A 16,685-nucleotide genomic window follows, 5' to 3' on the forward strand; every position below is an offset into this window, starting at 1 on the left:
AATAAAGCAAACGGATGTACAAAATCAAAATCAAACCAGGTGCAACAACATGCTTACTAACAAGCACGAAGCACGAAGCTTGGGTATGGCATGCAAGGCTCGGAAATGTGAGTTTTGATACCCTAAAAGCAGAGCCGGTCCTATATTTTATGATGCTCAGGGCTAATCGATAAAAAATTGCCCCTAAAAAATTTTGCTCATAGCAAACAATCAAACACGTACACGTTCCTCTCGTATACTTTGGTGGCCATGTACTATATCTAAAGAAGTATAAACAAAAATTTTGATTTTTTTAATGCATTTACTTCAACATTGAACCATTGTATTGTATATTAGAATAAACGTACCTTTTAAAAGAAATCATATCGAATACTTCATTTAATTTCAAAAACATAGTAAATGATATGTTCTGTATAATGACGAATTACAACATTAAACATACTGTTTTTCTTTAGCGTTTTAATAAAATTAAAGGAAAGAAATAGAGAATACTTACAATGGTATATAAAATCTTGGCCTAGAAGAGTGGAATTAATAAACTAGTAATTTGAAGGGGTGAAAATGAAACTTTCAATAATAAAAGTTACCAAACATAAATAAATATATAATAAACAATTAATCTTTCATCTTCCTCCTAACATCTTGGATAGCCTGCAACTTGATATGAAAATAGACCAGTTTTTCGATCCGATTTGACGGGTTGGACCACTTTGACTTTTGAACATCTCTCTAAACACTCCGTTTAATTTCAAAAATATGTATTTGGTTTGTTATTATAAATCGTACATTTTCAATAATTCACATATGAACAGATGTATTCACACGTGTCTTACATAATTCACATGTGAACGGATGTGTTCACATGTGTATTAATGTCTGTTTACATGTGTACAACCCCAAATAATATTTTTAAAAAATATTTTTACATTTGTTATTCGGGTCATTCACATATGTACGGAAAAAAATATTAATTTAATGCTTATAGTTTTATGATATAAAATTTTAAACATAAATTTCAATATTGTGTTAATTAAAATTAAAACAAATTTATGCACTAAAATTTGCAAACATATTGAAGAATGAAATATAAAAAATCGGTAATTGATTATAATACTCGTAAAAATTAAGAAACAATTGTTCAAAATTTTGGGAAACCGTTTTGAAAGTTTCAACCGTGAGTTTTGTTTTAATGTTTGTATTATTACTATATTTATATACCTATTCTATCCTTTAAATAATATAGCTCTTTAAATAAGTTAATTTATTTACAAAAATGCCATTAATGTTTTTTAACCCTTGATTTAATTAATCCAATGGATATGATTAGTTCTCACAATTCTCGACAATTTATTAGTTCTCGTAATATCTCAACTCTATATATATATATATACACTAGGTTTTTGACCCACGCGATGCGCAAGCTGTATAAGAAACTATATAATACACTTTATATATAAAAAAAACGATAGCGAACATATTTCATTAAAATTACGTGATGTGAACTATATAAATAGCTTAGTAACATATAAACATATGGTTGAATAGAAATAGATTCAACCAAAAGCTTGACAAAATATGAACTTAAAGAGATAAAAGGACTTAAGCTATACTTTAAATTATCATTAAGAATTTAGTGATATGTTTTTCTTTTAGTAATTCTAGTAATTTGCCTTTTGTTGCCACTAAATGATCTACATCTAGAACATGTATCATGTAGTCGTCTTGTTACAACATAACTCAAAGACATACAATTTGATCCTTAATGTAGAGTGACAATTCTACTACATTTCTCTTCAAAAAAGTTAAAAGTCACATGAAAAATTACAATTGGCTGGATATATAATTCAAAGAGGATAATTTGACTATGCCTTATGCGTTGAATGTTCTCCTTAACATCCAAAAAGTAAAACAATTATATTCATTTGAAGGTGTTGCTGCGATTTTTAGAAATGGATTATCAACACCACGGTTGTTTTAATTTTTGTTTAATCTAATTGACTAATACAGAAAAGGTAGAATGTGCCGTTCCAAAAGAGAAGGAAAAAGAAAATTAGGATGTAGAATTTGGTTTAAGGGTGGGGTAGGTCTCGGACTCCGGGTGATTTACAATTACTTGAATTTATATGACTCAATTTTTTTTTGGGTTTTGCTAAACGAAACCCTAAGGGTTTTTGTTAAAGTGTATTAATTAGTTGTATGTTTACCATAAAACCCATCTTATTTGTACTTACCGGCTATTGGTAAAGAAAAAGGAATACACCAAGGTAGTTTTTATACTTAAAAGAGTATATTGTTTATTAAAACAAAAAGTTTAAATTTGGAACATATATTCAAGGTGTAGTTAATATAATGTTAAGATTTATGAGTTTCGATGTTATCTTTTAACTAATTAAATCTATTTTTTACACTTAATTTGTTTTATTTTTGTATATTCATATAGTTTTAAAAATCTCCATATAATCATCATAAGAAAAAAAGGAAAAGAATTTTATGTAATGTTGAATAAAAAAGATAATGAAATATCATTAGGTATAGACGTGATTTTTTAGTTAAAGAGAAAATATCATTTTATTTAATGAGAGATCTTAGATTTCTACAATATATTTATTTATTTATTAATTAATATATATATATATATAAGTTCAGTTTTTTTCTAAATATATAGTTTATTTTTGAAAAAAATATAGAGTTGACACATAGGATATAAAATCCTATGTGGCATTTTTTCAATATAGTTTTAGATTGCAAGAGGGCTTTAAAAAACTTGGTTAACTACTTTTTTATAAGAGTGCATTTTTTCAATATAGTTTTAAATTGCAAGAGGGCTTTAAAAAGCTTGGTTAACTACTTTTTTATAAGAGTTATATATATATATATATATATATAAGGGAAAGATAATTTGAGACCAACTAAAAAAAGTCCAAAAAAAGACCATTGATTTTCGTAACTTACACACCACCATCATCATCTACTACGATATACAAGACTTTTTTGTAAAAACACTAAGACTTTCCAGCGACGGGCCCACAGAAAAATCATGTGTAAGTTAGCTTACACACACATGTGTAAGTAACTTACAGATGTGTAAGTTAACTTACACATGATTTTCTGGTGGGCCCGCGCCGAAAAGTCTTAGTGTTTTTACAAAAAAGTCTTGTATATCGTAGTAGATGATAATGGTGTACAAAAATCAATGGTCCTAGTTGGTCCTAAAATAAGAGATGGTCTCAAAAAATCTCATTTCATTGATATCGACTTTTGTGGGCCGTGCAACACACTTGTATATATGCATGTATGAGGCTCGAAATAACACATGCCCATACTGCTTAAACAAAATCGCAATGAAAATAAACACCTCGATCCACAAAAACCACATGATCAACAAAATGGCAATGAGAATTAAAACACACCCCGATCCACAAACTACAAGACATGACTACAAAACAAGCTTAACTCTACAAAAGCATGCTATATTCCAGATCACGAGGGTATACCAGATCAGGAATGAGCAAACCCACCCACTCCAATAAAATTTCATTTCCTTTGAACTAATAATCAATCTAATATCTATAACCAGATCCAGAACCAGGTGGAGCTGGTGGCAACCGATTTGGAGTGCGGCGACTGCTAGAGCCCACATCGCCATTCTCAGTAGGGTCGCTATTCCTGCGGCTGTGGCCATTGGACGACTTTGAGCTGAAGTTTGAAGGTCCATTCGCAGCACCATCAAAAGCAGATCTCCAGTCATCACCTGATGACGGTCCACTACTTCTTGGACTCTCTGTTAAGAAAAATATGTTGAATTTCGACAATCAACCAATGCCATGCATACCATATACTAGTGAAGGTTGCAATTTCAGATATTTTATTATACTTGGCAGATCACGTCTAAAATTTAATAATAATATATTAATAGAAGATTATTGAAAAAAAAAAGGGTGAAAGAAAACAGCCTCAACAGGTTTAATGCACAAAACTCTGCCGAATCATTTAATTCAAATTTACTCTACTCTTAACATAGAAACTTTGTGATTATGTGTCACACACAATTTATTAGACTCCGAATTTGTAAATATAGTTTCAGGTTACTCATTGTGTAATTATTTTGTACCTGCGGGACTAGTACCATTGGACATGCCAGATGCTGCAGCTGCACGGTTGTCATGAATGCTTAATTGCCTGGTGAGTTTGGAGAGCAAGGAAGATTGCTTCTGAACTCTCTCTCTTCTGCGCTTAACATTACCATCCTCTTGAAGCAGCTCTTCAATCCTCGGCGTACTCTGGGAGCTTATTTACCAAAGGAACAAAATATGTCATTTAACTTTCCCACATCCGCATGTATGTTACAACGCAAGTCCATTGTGTTTTGAGATCTTTCCATCACAATGTAATCTTGTAAACATATAGTGCCTTTACATAGGACAAAAAAAAGTGGCATGAACCAAACAAAGGAGCTTACCTAACAGAACTGTAAAGCTTATTGAGCATGTCTTCTTTCGCTTTTTCCACTTGGCATAATACAACTGCCTACATAACCAGAACAAGAAAAATCTGGTAAAAGATAATATAGATGACGGACCAGACATTCAGAAGGGCAAGATACCTTTGGAACATTTGCTGCAAGACTGTTCAAAACAGCTTCAACATAACCACGTACTTCCTGAGCCATCCAACGAAGTTCTTCCTCCGGGTCTGCAGGTTTTCTCACCATCGTATCCTATATATTCACATCTAGTCATATAAGAGACCAACAAGATAACAAACTGAAAAAAAAAAAAAAGTATTGGCCAAATGGGCTGGTCGGGTAACAACTCAAAATATGACCTTTTTTTGTGGGCAGGGAAAGGTCAAACCCCCGCTCAAAATAGAAGAATACCACCTCTACTAGAATACTACCCACATAGTGTATTAGATGAATGTTTCTCGACCCAAATCATAAAGTGAAAACCAACAACTCAAACATAAAAAGTTGCAAGGTATAACTGGCCATGAGAGATTAGAAACTGAACATATACAAAAACTTATACAACCCAATTTTGGAGCATTATAGCAAGATACTCATGAGCAATATACAAAAACAACAGTATACTCACAAGAGATCCTTCTGACTGACTATGTCGCATAGGCAGACCATCTGTCTTCGAGATTACTTGACCTCCTTTGGCACCAATTATAGTTCTCAATTTGTTCAACCACTCGATTTTTTCTGCAACGCTCTCAGCCTTCAACACAACAGCACTGTGAGCTGTGGATCAATTATACTTCAAGTTAGCATTGACATGCATCTTACAAGGTGCTATTGTAACTAATAATAATAAAAAAAATTCAACAAATCACCTTTTAATACGGTCTTGTAAGCAACCTTGCTTGTTATCTTGAACGCTAGACTGGGTGTTTTTTCTTCCACCTTTGACTTTTTATCCTTCGAACTCTTGGCCGGGGGTTCATCTTCTTCAACTTCTTCTATATTGCATTCCTGTTAAATTCATCAAATTCTATAGATCACTAAATTTTTCAGAGTTCATTTCTCATGGGACTTGAGATCCAACCTTCGTTGCCAAAGCATATATATGAAATCAAAATCTTACATTCATTAATGCGAAATGTCAAAAACTTCAAAAGCTACAGATTTGCAGCAACTGCATATATTTCACAATGCAGCCAATTGTCGCATACCAGTATTTAATCAGTATTTAATTCATCTAAAGTTTCATGGGTTAGTGGTAGGGTTCGGTGGTTTTTCACATGTCTATTACTCTGCTTTCATTGAAAATTTCCCACATTGTTTAACTTCTACTATGGTCTCTATAGAATAACAAATTCAGAGAACAAAAAATAATGCATTAGAAGCCTTCTTCAAAAACATTTGTCCACAAATCTATGGTTGAAAACAATTTTGGTCAAACTATTTAACTATGTACAGCCTAGGGATCACCTAATAATAATAATCTTTGAAACTAACAGTGATAATAAATCATCAATTCATTGTCAATATAAATCATATACCCCTCGCTATAATTTTATATATACTAGAGAGGTACCCACACAATGCAGCGGAGGTGACGGTAAAGGTGGCGGTTAGTGGCGGCGGCTGCAACGTGGTTATTAATGTAAAAGTAATTGATGTAAAAAGGGGTAGTGTAGTTATTTTAAGGATCGAGGGATGTATATAGTAAATACTTTCATTGAGGATATTATAAGTTTATTAGGTGAAAATATTTAAATTATTAAATAAATGAGTGAGGTAGTTTGGGTAGATAAGGGGTTGGAAAAGTGTTTGAGGGTATTTTGGGTAGATGTAGTGTGTGGGTTGAGAATGTGTTGAAAGTTAAGGGTATTTTGGGTTTTTTAAAGATAGAAAGTTTAAAAGGGGGATGGGTAGTTTGTTTTATTAAGGAGTAAAGATATATATACTTTGCCGTTCTAAAAAGAAATATATAATTACAGCATGGGCTATATAATTCAAAAAAGCAAAATTGATTCACATAACATTAACAAAACTCAATCAATTATGTAACATTAAAGAATATCTGATAACAATTTTAAATTTTAGAACATAAACCGAAAAAAGTTGACAAAAATAGATAAGCACTAGCGTTTGCTCACATTAATACCTCAAATTATTGACATTCAATGGATGCTGTAGATATTAGAGCTAAACCTTGTATATTACAAAGAGTTTTAAGATAAGAGAAGAAAACCCAGATAACTACGAACAAGACAAGTATATAAATCATAGCCTTAGACTATGGTTGTTACAAAGGGGGGAAAACGATATGCGTAAGATGAGTCACGTATTAACAAGATAAGCTTCCCAAAATGTAAACTAATTTTACAAATTGTAAGAATATAGATGTCAATACATACCTCCAGATTGATCACACCACGAAAGTGTCTCTCTTCTTGTTTTGTAGTGTACCCTAGCTGCAGAAAAAAAAAAGGATCAATTATATCAAACAGAACGAATTACACATGACCCAACAAGCCTTTGACATTTTTTAAGAGCATGAGCAAGTATTCAACAATTAATAACAGCAGTAAGAACACGGGCAAAGAAGAAGATACTAAGAAGCCAATGAGAGTTTGGAGTTCAACCAATGCATTGGTAAATACATTTAACTAATATTTTTACAAATTACAGTTATTTTATAATAAAAGAAGTATAGCACTAAATTCTAACCAGGGAAAACTTTTACCCAAAAAAGTATAGCACTAAAACAAGAATTTACAATTGTGAAGGTTATTTATATCAATCTACATATGCAAATCTTATCATAGATATTTTGAGTACACACTTACATGTTCAATGTTTTGTAAACATAAAATAAAAATTTTCACCAAGCATTTTAAGCTCAAAAGATGATACAAACCTTCCCAGTCTTTTCATTCAAGACGAACCACTTTTTGCTCCACCCATCAGATTTTGAGCTTTTCTTCAGCAGATATCCTGCCCCATGAGCATCATAAGTTATCAACACTTATTTAAAAGGTAATAGCAGCAAATCCAATAATTTTCAAATGAAAAACCCAATTCAAAATTTATATTAAAAGCAAATATGACAGATATAGTATCATCACTTTGACACATGTAACACACATATTCAGGTAATATAATAACAAAAATAAATCCAGCATCCATACCCATTATCATATACGGTGGTTTGTGAAGATACATGGGGCTTATATATAAAAAATTGTAACCAACCAAATTCATGTCCAAAGTAACTTCACATCACATGCCATGACTTCTAAGAAGTGATTAATAATGGTTTTTCAAAGACCAAAGATGAATACATATAAACAGCATAGAACACAAATACTCATAGATAAGTGAGAAGAACACAATAAACTACTGAAGTCACGACTGCCACACAACCAGGAGTGTTATGATTAAATAAACCAAATGAAACAAATATAAGGATACGTCAAAGCACAAAGCCACAAACCTGCTGTTATCTCCCCATCAGGTCCTGCCACTTTTAGAACAGGACCCTCCTGTGGATCCTTGTCTTGCTTGTTATCCTTCAATGATTTTAAGTTCCCTCCTGTTTGAGGACTAGCTGACTACATAAAGCACACAAGGTTAAAAATAAAAAATGTAAATAAGAGGGCCAAAACCAAAGGGTAAACAACAAAAAGAGAATCCTCAGCTAAATCTCAGAAAGAATTTTTTTCAAAGCAAAACATGAAAACAAGTATCCATAATGCCAGAGTCTAGAATAACATGGTGTACCCTATTTTGTAAGGATTGTTCTGCCTCCACCGCCTTCTTGGATGATTTGTTCTTAATCTCCTCCTCTCTCTTCTGCCTATCCATCCTGTTAAGAAGTGAATAAATGTATTCAGGAATATAGATAACTGAAATCCCTTTTACCCTGTATTTATTTAATATGATGAGAAAAGACATAGTAAACAATTCCAAGCATGTATTTTATCTCTGGAACTTACAAATACAACATAGTATATAATGTTTTAGCAACAGGAAATTTAGGATACCTCACAAATTGTGAGAAGAAACTCATTAATTTATAAAAAGGACTAGTGGAGTTTCTATGGATATGAAACAAACAATAGAAAAAATTATTTGAACATATATAAACTCAAGAAGGTTCATTCAATTTGGATGGAATGACCAGAAATTTAAGTAAGCTATGTATGAAAAATAGAATAACTAAGAAATGGAACTTAAAATCACCACTATATAAAATGAATGGCATCAACAAACTTCAGAAAGAAGGGAAACAAAACAAGATCATGTCAAAAATATATTTATACTATCAGATACAAAAAAAAAAAAAGAAGAGAGGATATAATAGGTTTATTACTTTATTTAAATATTAACAGTGAAAACTTATAGTTCAAATTGAAAATTGGGCGTACCTTCTCTGAACCAAACGAATAAAGTGCTGGGGTGGAACAAACGCACGCTCCATATCAACAAGTGCAACAACCATTTTCTTTGCATCGTTCTTAAAACTCTCCAATGCAGTAGTAGCAATTGCAACAACCTGGGTTAAAAGCACAATGTCAGACACAAGTACTGGTACTGAGAAGCATAAACAAGCAAATGTTATTTTGGGAAAATTGAACACATTTTACAGTAACTAGAAAAAACCACCTCTCTCTTAAAAGGAGGATATCTACCAAGCCCAGGTGTAGCATTTGCTGACGCTGAAACTATATCAACAAGCACACGATGAACCTGTATCCACAGTAAGTAGTTAGATGGTGGCACAAATTTGGTTTCCAAAGTGGAAGACGATGCATTATACAATAGCACACAAAAATTAATAATGTGCAGTCATACCTCATCAACACAAAGACGTGATGGTTCTTTCGCCATCTCTAATACAGTTTTTATCAAAGACCGCAGTCCTTTTTCTGGAGATATAAGATAAGGTTGGTAACCATCTGCTTCTAGCACAATCTGATACAAAATTTCATGGTCATCATAGAATGATAGGAAATAACCAAATGGATTAGCAGTAAAATACGAATGCATACCCTCTTGACGTTATTTATATCAAAATGTCTGTCTAGAGGAAGCTGCTTGATTCTATTAGGAAAGTTACCTTCGAAACTTGCCACCACTTTCCACCCACTACCCTGAATATACACACAGAGAAGCTGATACTATCAGAAATTGCTATTTAAGGTTTGACATCATTACACAGACAATAACTAACATGGCTCATCAATGAGTATTTATGCGTTGACATAACCTTACAAAAGTTTAAGCCTGCGACAATGTCACTTAATATGCAATTACGACTAATAAAATAAACAGAACTTTCAATAAGATGACAAACAAAGAGGATGAAAAATCAATGCTGCATCAGTATAATGCTCAGAGATTTTTCAATAGAAGATAGGCAATATCATTGCCACGTTAAAAACAACGGAACCCAGTTATACTTTTTGATCTTGGTTATGGATTATCACCTCTCCGGTCATGATATGTTGAAGAAATTTGTCCTCAAATTCACGGCAAAGTTCCAAAGCCAAAGCCCTTGTACCTTCAGAACTACTAACCATAGATTCTCCGAGCCTTACCAATTCATCTTGCACAATCTGAGATTTTCCCTGAAGCCTGCAAAGTGGTAATATTGTCCATAATTATGCAGATACCAAATTACCAAGGCTGCAATAATAGTACAACAAAAGAGATGGAATTTTTATGCGGAGAGCCTTCATTTGCTGATAATGAAATGGATTCAATACAACAGACAATATTCATGTCTCTTGGTTCTTAAGTTCTTGCACATGTGAAACAGATTAAATCTTGTTTCACATAGGAAACTGATTGATTCCAGATATAAAAATACAACACTGTATAAAAATAAGTTGAAAGAATCAAAGAAATGGCATCCAAATCTCAGAAATAGCATGGACCATGTTAGAAAAATAAAACTCAAAATCCAAAACTGATTATGGAAATTCTAACGAGTATCACCAATACACTGTTAGTTTTCATTTGCCCAAATCAGAGCTCATATATGATATAACAAAAGTTTCTAAATTAGTTCATAAAATTTATATCAGATTATATTTACTAAAAAATAAGTACGATTCTTTGTTTCTTATCCAGTGGATAACACAACTAAAATCTCTTTCTGGTGTTCTGATGAGCAGCACGCATACATTTTATTCATGTAAAAAGTGGAATCCCATATTACTTGACTTCATAGTTACAAAATAATACGAAGTATTTAACTAGGGGTATAGGCCCCGAAACGTTGATGTGGTTTCATTATGCTAGTGTACTTGGGTTAAGTCCACAATCACTTAATTGAATACCACTATGTTACATTATTTCAAGAGTAATTTAACTTTCTGAATAACACAATCTACAAATGTTTTATGTATTGAAGCTACAGTTCAGATGCAATTCGACCTGTTTGATTTTTAACTATGTATTATAATTTACTCATTTGACACCATAGAAATATAAATGTTAACTCAGATACCATCGTTCATTAGTAAACTGGTCAAAATAGCCACTATAGTAGCACCTGCTCAACAGTAATTGTGCTAAAAGATTTTAATTGTGCAGTAAATTTTGCACAAAAACCAATAGAGAGTAAATAAAATAATGGGAAAAAAGCACTTTTACCCTGATAAAAGGCTTGGAAGCCTGATTTTCATACGGCTACGGATTCGATGAGCTAGAGTTTCAACCAAAGCTAATCTACCAAGCTTACTTTGAGGAGCTCCGGTCAATATAGATTTTAAGCTTTCACTCTCGGCCCGCCAAGCAGTTTCTAACGAGTTATCAGATCCCACACTTCCTGACTGTGCTGAAGCAATGGAAACTGACTTACCAATCAGAGCAACCCAAGGAATATCGGCTGCACTTCGAGGCCCTTGACCCAAAAGAAGTGCTTGACAAGCAGCAAGGACTTTAGGATCTGCAGATGCCTGGTCAACTTTGCTTATAACACCAATCGTCCTTGTACCTATGTTAAAAAGACAAAGATCAATTTACAACTCAAACAGCAGAGAAAAGTGGTAAAAAACTGAAAAAAGGCCTGGAGCTATATATTAATCAGATGAACAAACTTCAACCCATTTACATACTAATGGGTTGATATGCAGTTTCTCCTCTCTAACAGGACAAGCAGGTAGATAAAAAAAAAAAGGCCAAGAGGGCCAGAGGGAAATTCAATGCATATAACCTCCTACATCATATGATTGGAAAAGGGGACACTATTGCCTAAGGAAAACATAAATTCCATGAACATATTATTAACACCATAACTATTATACCACAATTGAAGTTCTAGGAAAAAAGCATTATGCATCAACCCAAGATGGCACGTTTTAACCCATTGTAAACAATTACAACCCTCCCAACCTGCCCATTGACAGACCTCTAGAACTAATATATAACAAATGGATTGAAAGGACAAAAAGTGATCTCACATTCCCCATCATATTCCTTCGCAATTTTCAGAGCTTTAGCAGAGGAAACTTCTGGTGCCTGAGCAGCTGGTATTACAACCAACAAAATTGCATCATTGTGTTGAGCGTATTCACTCTGCATGAATACTGAGTTGTCAGCTCATCATTTGTGAAAACTAATAATAAGTTGTTAATTCATCTTTTGCTGAAGTATCTACATCTATATATACATATATATATATATATAATAGACTGGAAGAATTCCTGTAGATAATACTAATAATACAACATTTAATTTTGTTATCATCTACCAAGCTTTACAAAATTGTGCTTCTATATGCATACGAATAGTCAGCATATAGCATATAGGTCATTAAGATAGTTACAAATAAATCATCAAGATTATAACGAGAATACGGGACTAAATAATACTGAAACAGAAACAACTAAATAGCAACGCACCAAAGAATCATCAAGATTTCCTTTCTCAGCTCCAGGCAGATCAATCAACTTTAAAGGAGGAGCTACAAACCAACAAGAACCAATTAAAAACGTATACAATACAAGATAAAACATAATAGCCATTAGTAACAAATGTAGGGGACGTTTGGTTTAAAGAGATAGATCACTGTGGTTTTAGACGTTTATAGAAATGAGAGTGGGAAGTTTAGACCCACCAAAGGTGATCTGTTTTGTCTACAATTGTGGATTCAATTCCCATGATGAAAATACAAGCTATCAACCAAACAATTAAATGACTGAATGAGTAATGAAACCCATTCCCTCATTCCTATATTCACCAACCAAACACCCCCTTTAACCTCACGGAAGGAAGGATGCAGGCACTTATCACCATTGATGTGAATGACAGATAAAGCTATGCTTAAGTGACAGTATTACATATATGTCATGGATGATAATTTTTATAACAAACTGATAAAGTGTGGACGTGTGGACAAGTAAATGACAATTTAGTCGCTAGCAAATTCTATGTAAACTATAAAATTTCTGATCAATGATTCTAAAAACATTTTGAATCAAAAAAATAAAAGCCACTTCTAGTTTTGAACTAAATATTGAACAGACTCCTCTATCGATAATGTCCTTAGGAAAGTATTAAAGAATGCAGCTACCAATCTACCATCCCATGTTAATTGCCAAAAAAAAAAAATAGTAGTGATGATCCATTGATTTATGCAATCAAATATTTAAAAAATTTAGTCCAGAATTGCTTTAAACTATGTAACTATACATGCCAAAAACTTCTCACTAAACAATCTAAAAAATTGATTCATTTCAGGGAAAATGGTTTTTATACGACTTTTTGGTTAAGTCAACACAATTAAGATATATCAAAGTCAAGATTATATGAGGATATCAAAGGTCAAAAAAAGAGCATGACTACATCATGAGTTATAGCTCCATCATCATGAGATTAACTTAACAGAGAGCAGAGATAATATACATCATATAAAGGTTAATTACGGTTAAAAAAAAACATATTTGGACTAACCTGTACTCGTTTTAAGCTTCAGATATATTTCATCACGGCTCTTGCTTGAAGTTTTAGTAAGTCTGTCTTGTAAAGAACGCAGAAGAGCACCTATAATCAGGTAAATGGATGTCATTATTTAAAATGCCAACTTACAAACATAAACCAGTATAATTCTAGCTAAGCTCCATTCTAGCATATCCAACAATCTTATATCGTAAAATACAAGGGTGTCATATGAAAATACTCACTTGCAGACACCGATTGGGATTTATTATCAATCTGCAAAACAATTGCTTTGTTGCTTAGATTTTCATCCCTATTTAAGTCGATACATATAGGCGCACGGGTAGCCCCACCTTCACCAGTCGGCTGTAAAACAAAAACTCAACCTAGTAATTCAAATCTTCCGATATACACTTTCACTTTAACAGTAAATAAAGAACTCGTTTTTACGTCCTAACATCGGTCCTAATATAAATATCGAAAAACCTAAGCAAATAATCAATCCATTGTTCGTACCAAAACAGGATGTCCAATTAAACTGTTCAAAACCGCCGATTTTCCTGCACCCTGAACAATTATTTATTTTATTTTTTTCAATCATCAGAAAATTATGCCGAAAAAATTAAATAAAACTCAAATAATAATTAAGAAGCTAACTAACCGTGTTACCAAGAGCAACAACATTTAAAAAAGTGGAACCAACGCCACGACCACGTCTTGAATTTTGATTTTGATTTTGATCATCAACTATTATATCTTCGTCATTAAGTAAAGCAGCCGCCTGCCGCATCGATTCCGATAACTCTACCAGTTCTACTATCGCTTCCATTAGCTTATATATATATATATGTACTTGGAAACAGAAAATAACAATTCAGGTATTCCAATTCAGGTAATAATGATAAATATCTAATAAGGAGGATGGATCAGTGAGGTTTTTTGAGTGTGTATGTGTGTTTTAAGTCAAAAAACCACCCTGAATAATAATAATAAAAAGGTTATGAAGGGATTTAGAGAGGTTTTAATAATTAAAAGAAGGAAGATAAATCTTTAGTTTCCAGTTTGATTTGGTTTGATTTGAATTGGTTTGGTTATTAATTATGGAAATAGGGAGATGGTGGCGGTGACAACTATCTTAGACCAACGACCAATCTCCCTTTCCTTTTTTCAATCTTCTCTTCCTTCTTCTTTCTTTACAATCCACCTTAATGGGATGTAGACATCTTTTCCTTGGACTTCTTTTATACGAGTTCTATATTATTACTAGGTCTTTTAGTCCTACGATATACGGTTATTTAAAAATATTGTTTTAGTTATATGAATATTTATAATAATTTTTAATAACTATACATTATTTAGGCATGTACATATAAATCTATATTATCATTAAATGAAAATTTTTACATTTATTGAAATAGATAAATTCAAAATATAACTCTTATTATTTATAAAAATCTTTACATTTATATAAAAACATACGTTATCAAATATTCATATTAACTATCACATATTATACTTCATGCAATACTAATGAACATAAAATGAAGTTAAAATGTAAATATAATGTAAAATCATAACGATCTTTTATTTTTTGCAAAGTGATATGTGACTTATTAGAATTTATCACTCTTTCAAAGAAAATAGTTTCATAAAACTTACTTAATCAAATAATAAAATTCATAAAAGTTGGAAAGCTTTAATTAGATATAGTTAGAAACCAAATTCAAATTATAATTAGATTACAAAGAACAAACCTATGATTCAAATTACGTTGAATTCACCTAGTAATTGATAATAGTTTTTATAAAACGTAAAATCACCACCACGAAAAGGATAAAAAACTATATTACAATGTGATATATAATATTGGTTATATTGGATAGTAAAATTAAGAAATAAATAATTTGAAAACCGAATATTTTCCAAATTTAAAAATAGATTTTAAATTCATACGGTTTCTATTATGATATAGAATGTGAGTTTTTTACTTTTATTTTTGTAAGATTTTGTTTATATATAGATTTTATTTTTATTTAATTTAATAGTTTTAGATAATATAATTTTGTAGATTTATATATTGTAAAAAAATATAGAGATGCCACATACGTTATCATCGTGGTATCTCGCTTAATTAATTGTTCACTGATACTGTTTTTGTTAATCACGACATCGAACGCATTGTCAATGGTATCCGCTGCAACGCACGGGTACCATGCTAGTATATATATATATATATATAGGGCAAGTTTGGTTGGCATAATTTTTTTTTAAGTAATTGGAATTTTTAAAGGAATTGTAATTTGATAAAATTGAAATAATGGATTAAAATATGATGGAATTGAAATTTGACTGAATTATAATCTTTTGTGTGTAGTTGATTAGAAATAAATAGAATTCATAATACTAATTACAAAAATAGTAATAATATAAAATATGAAATATATATTTTTTAATTAGTAATATTAATACTTTTTACAAAAGAAAAAAATTATATCAAAATATTATTAAATTTTATTCAATAATAATTTTTTTATAGAATAATATTAAATTGTATAAGCTAAAGTTAGTTTTTTAATAAGAATTTTTTTATAAATAGTAATAAATTTTTATAAAAGTAATAAACTTTTTTTATACAATAATATTATAACTTATAAATAATTATATAAATATTATTTATAACTTTGTAAAATAATGTTTTTTTAAATTTATATATATATATTATTAATTTTTTTTATAAAATAACAATTTTTTAATAATATTAAACTTTACAAGCTAAAACTAAATTTTTATATAAAAATGACTTTAATAAGTAGTAATAAACTTTATAAGTATTAATATTTTTTTATAAAATTGTAAATACTTTTTAACTGATACGAAGTAATTATTAGCAATAATATTAATAATGTAATAATAATAATAATAATAAAAGTTTTATAAATATAATAATATTAATAGTAATAATATTGATGATAAACATAGTTTTGAAATATGTATAATAATTTTAATAATTAAAGAATAATCATAAAAGATTTAGTTTCATCAAAATTTGAATTATAATGGAATTTCAAACTTTCCATCAAAATGTGAAAGAATCTTGAATTTCATTAAATGATGGAATTTGAAGGAATCTAATTCCAATTTCATGTGAACCAAACAACTAATGAAATGGAATCTGTTCCGTCAACCAAACAGGATATGGAATGGAATTCAGATTCCAATTCCATCGAATTCCTTGTAATTTTGCTAACCAAACACCCCCTATTTTTTTTTACAACCGTTAATTGTA

The 16,685-nt window shown here is 31.0% G+C and overlaps 1 protein-coding gene across 1 annotated transcript; it reads right to left on the minus strand.

Moving 5' to 3' along the window:
* Window positions 1–3,375: 3,375 nt before the first annotated feature.
* Window positions 3,376–14,595, minus strand: LOC122599323 (dynamin-2A-like). Its single transcript, XM_043771820.1, has 22 exons — window positions 14,061–14,595; window positions 13,916–13,966; window positions 13,645–13,765; window positions 13,415–13,504; window positions 12,364–12,425; window positions 11,923–12,037; window positions 11,114–11,456; window positions 9,943–10,090; window positions 9,505–9,606; window positions 9,308–9,427; window positions 9,119–9,202; window positions 8,881–9,008; window positions 8,234–8,318; window positions 7,947–8,064; window positions 7,371–7,447; window positions 6,868–6,924; window positions 5,338–5,476; window positions 5,094–5,245; window positions 4,604–4,717; window positions 4,460–4,527; window positions 4,112–4,287; window positions 3,376–3,781 (listed from the first exon to the last, which is right to left on the minus strand). Exons 1-22 carry the CDS (start codon window positions 14,226–14,228, stop codon window positions 3,561–3,563), a joined length of 2,739 nt encoding a protein of 912 aa, XP_043627755.1. The 5' UTR covers window positions 14,229–14,595; the 3' UTR covers window positions 3,376–3,560.
* Between the last annotated feature and the right edge of the window lie 2,090 nt (window positions 14,596–16,685).

The sequence above is a fragment of the Erigeron canadensis genome, chromosome 5 (assembly GCF_010389155.1).
Source record: "Erigeron canadensis isolate Cc75 chromosome 5, C_canadensis_v1, whole genome shotgun sequence".
In the NCBI taxonomy this organism is placed as follows: Eukaryota; Viridiplantae; Streptophyta; class Magnoliopsida; order Asterales; family Asteraceae; genus Erigeron; species Erigeron canadensis.

Excerpts from the sequence above, each read along its gene's own strand:
- LOC122599323 (XM_043771820.1), bottom strand. The coding sequence starts at position 14,228 with ATGGAAGCGATAGTAGAACTGGTAGAGTTATCGGAATCGATGCGGCAG. Across the intron at positions 13,505-13,644 it reads ATCCCAATCGGTGTCTGCAA|GTGCTCTTCTGCGTTCTTTA; the intron begins GTGAGTATTTTC and ends ACCTGATTATAG. Across the intron at positions 11,457-11,922 it reads GAAGGAATATGATGGGGAAT|GTACAAGGACGATTGGTGTT; the intron begins GTGAGATCACTT and ends TTTTTAACATAG.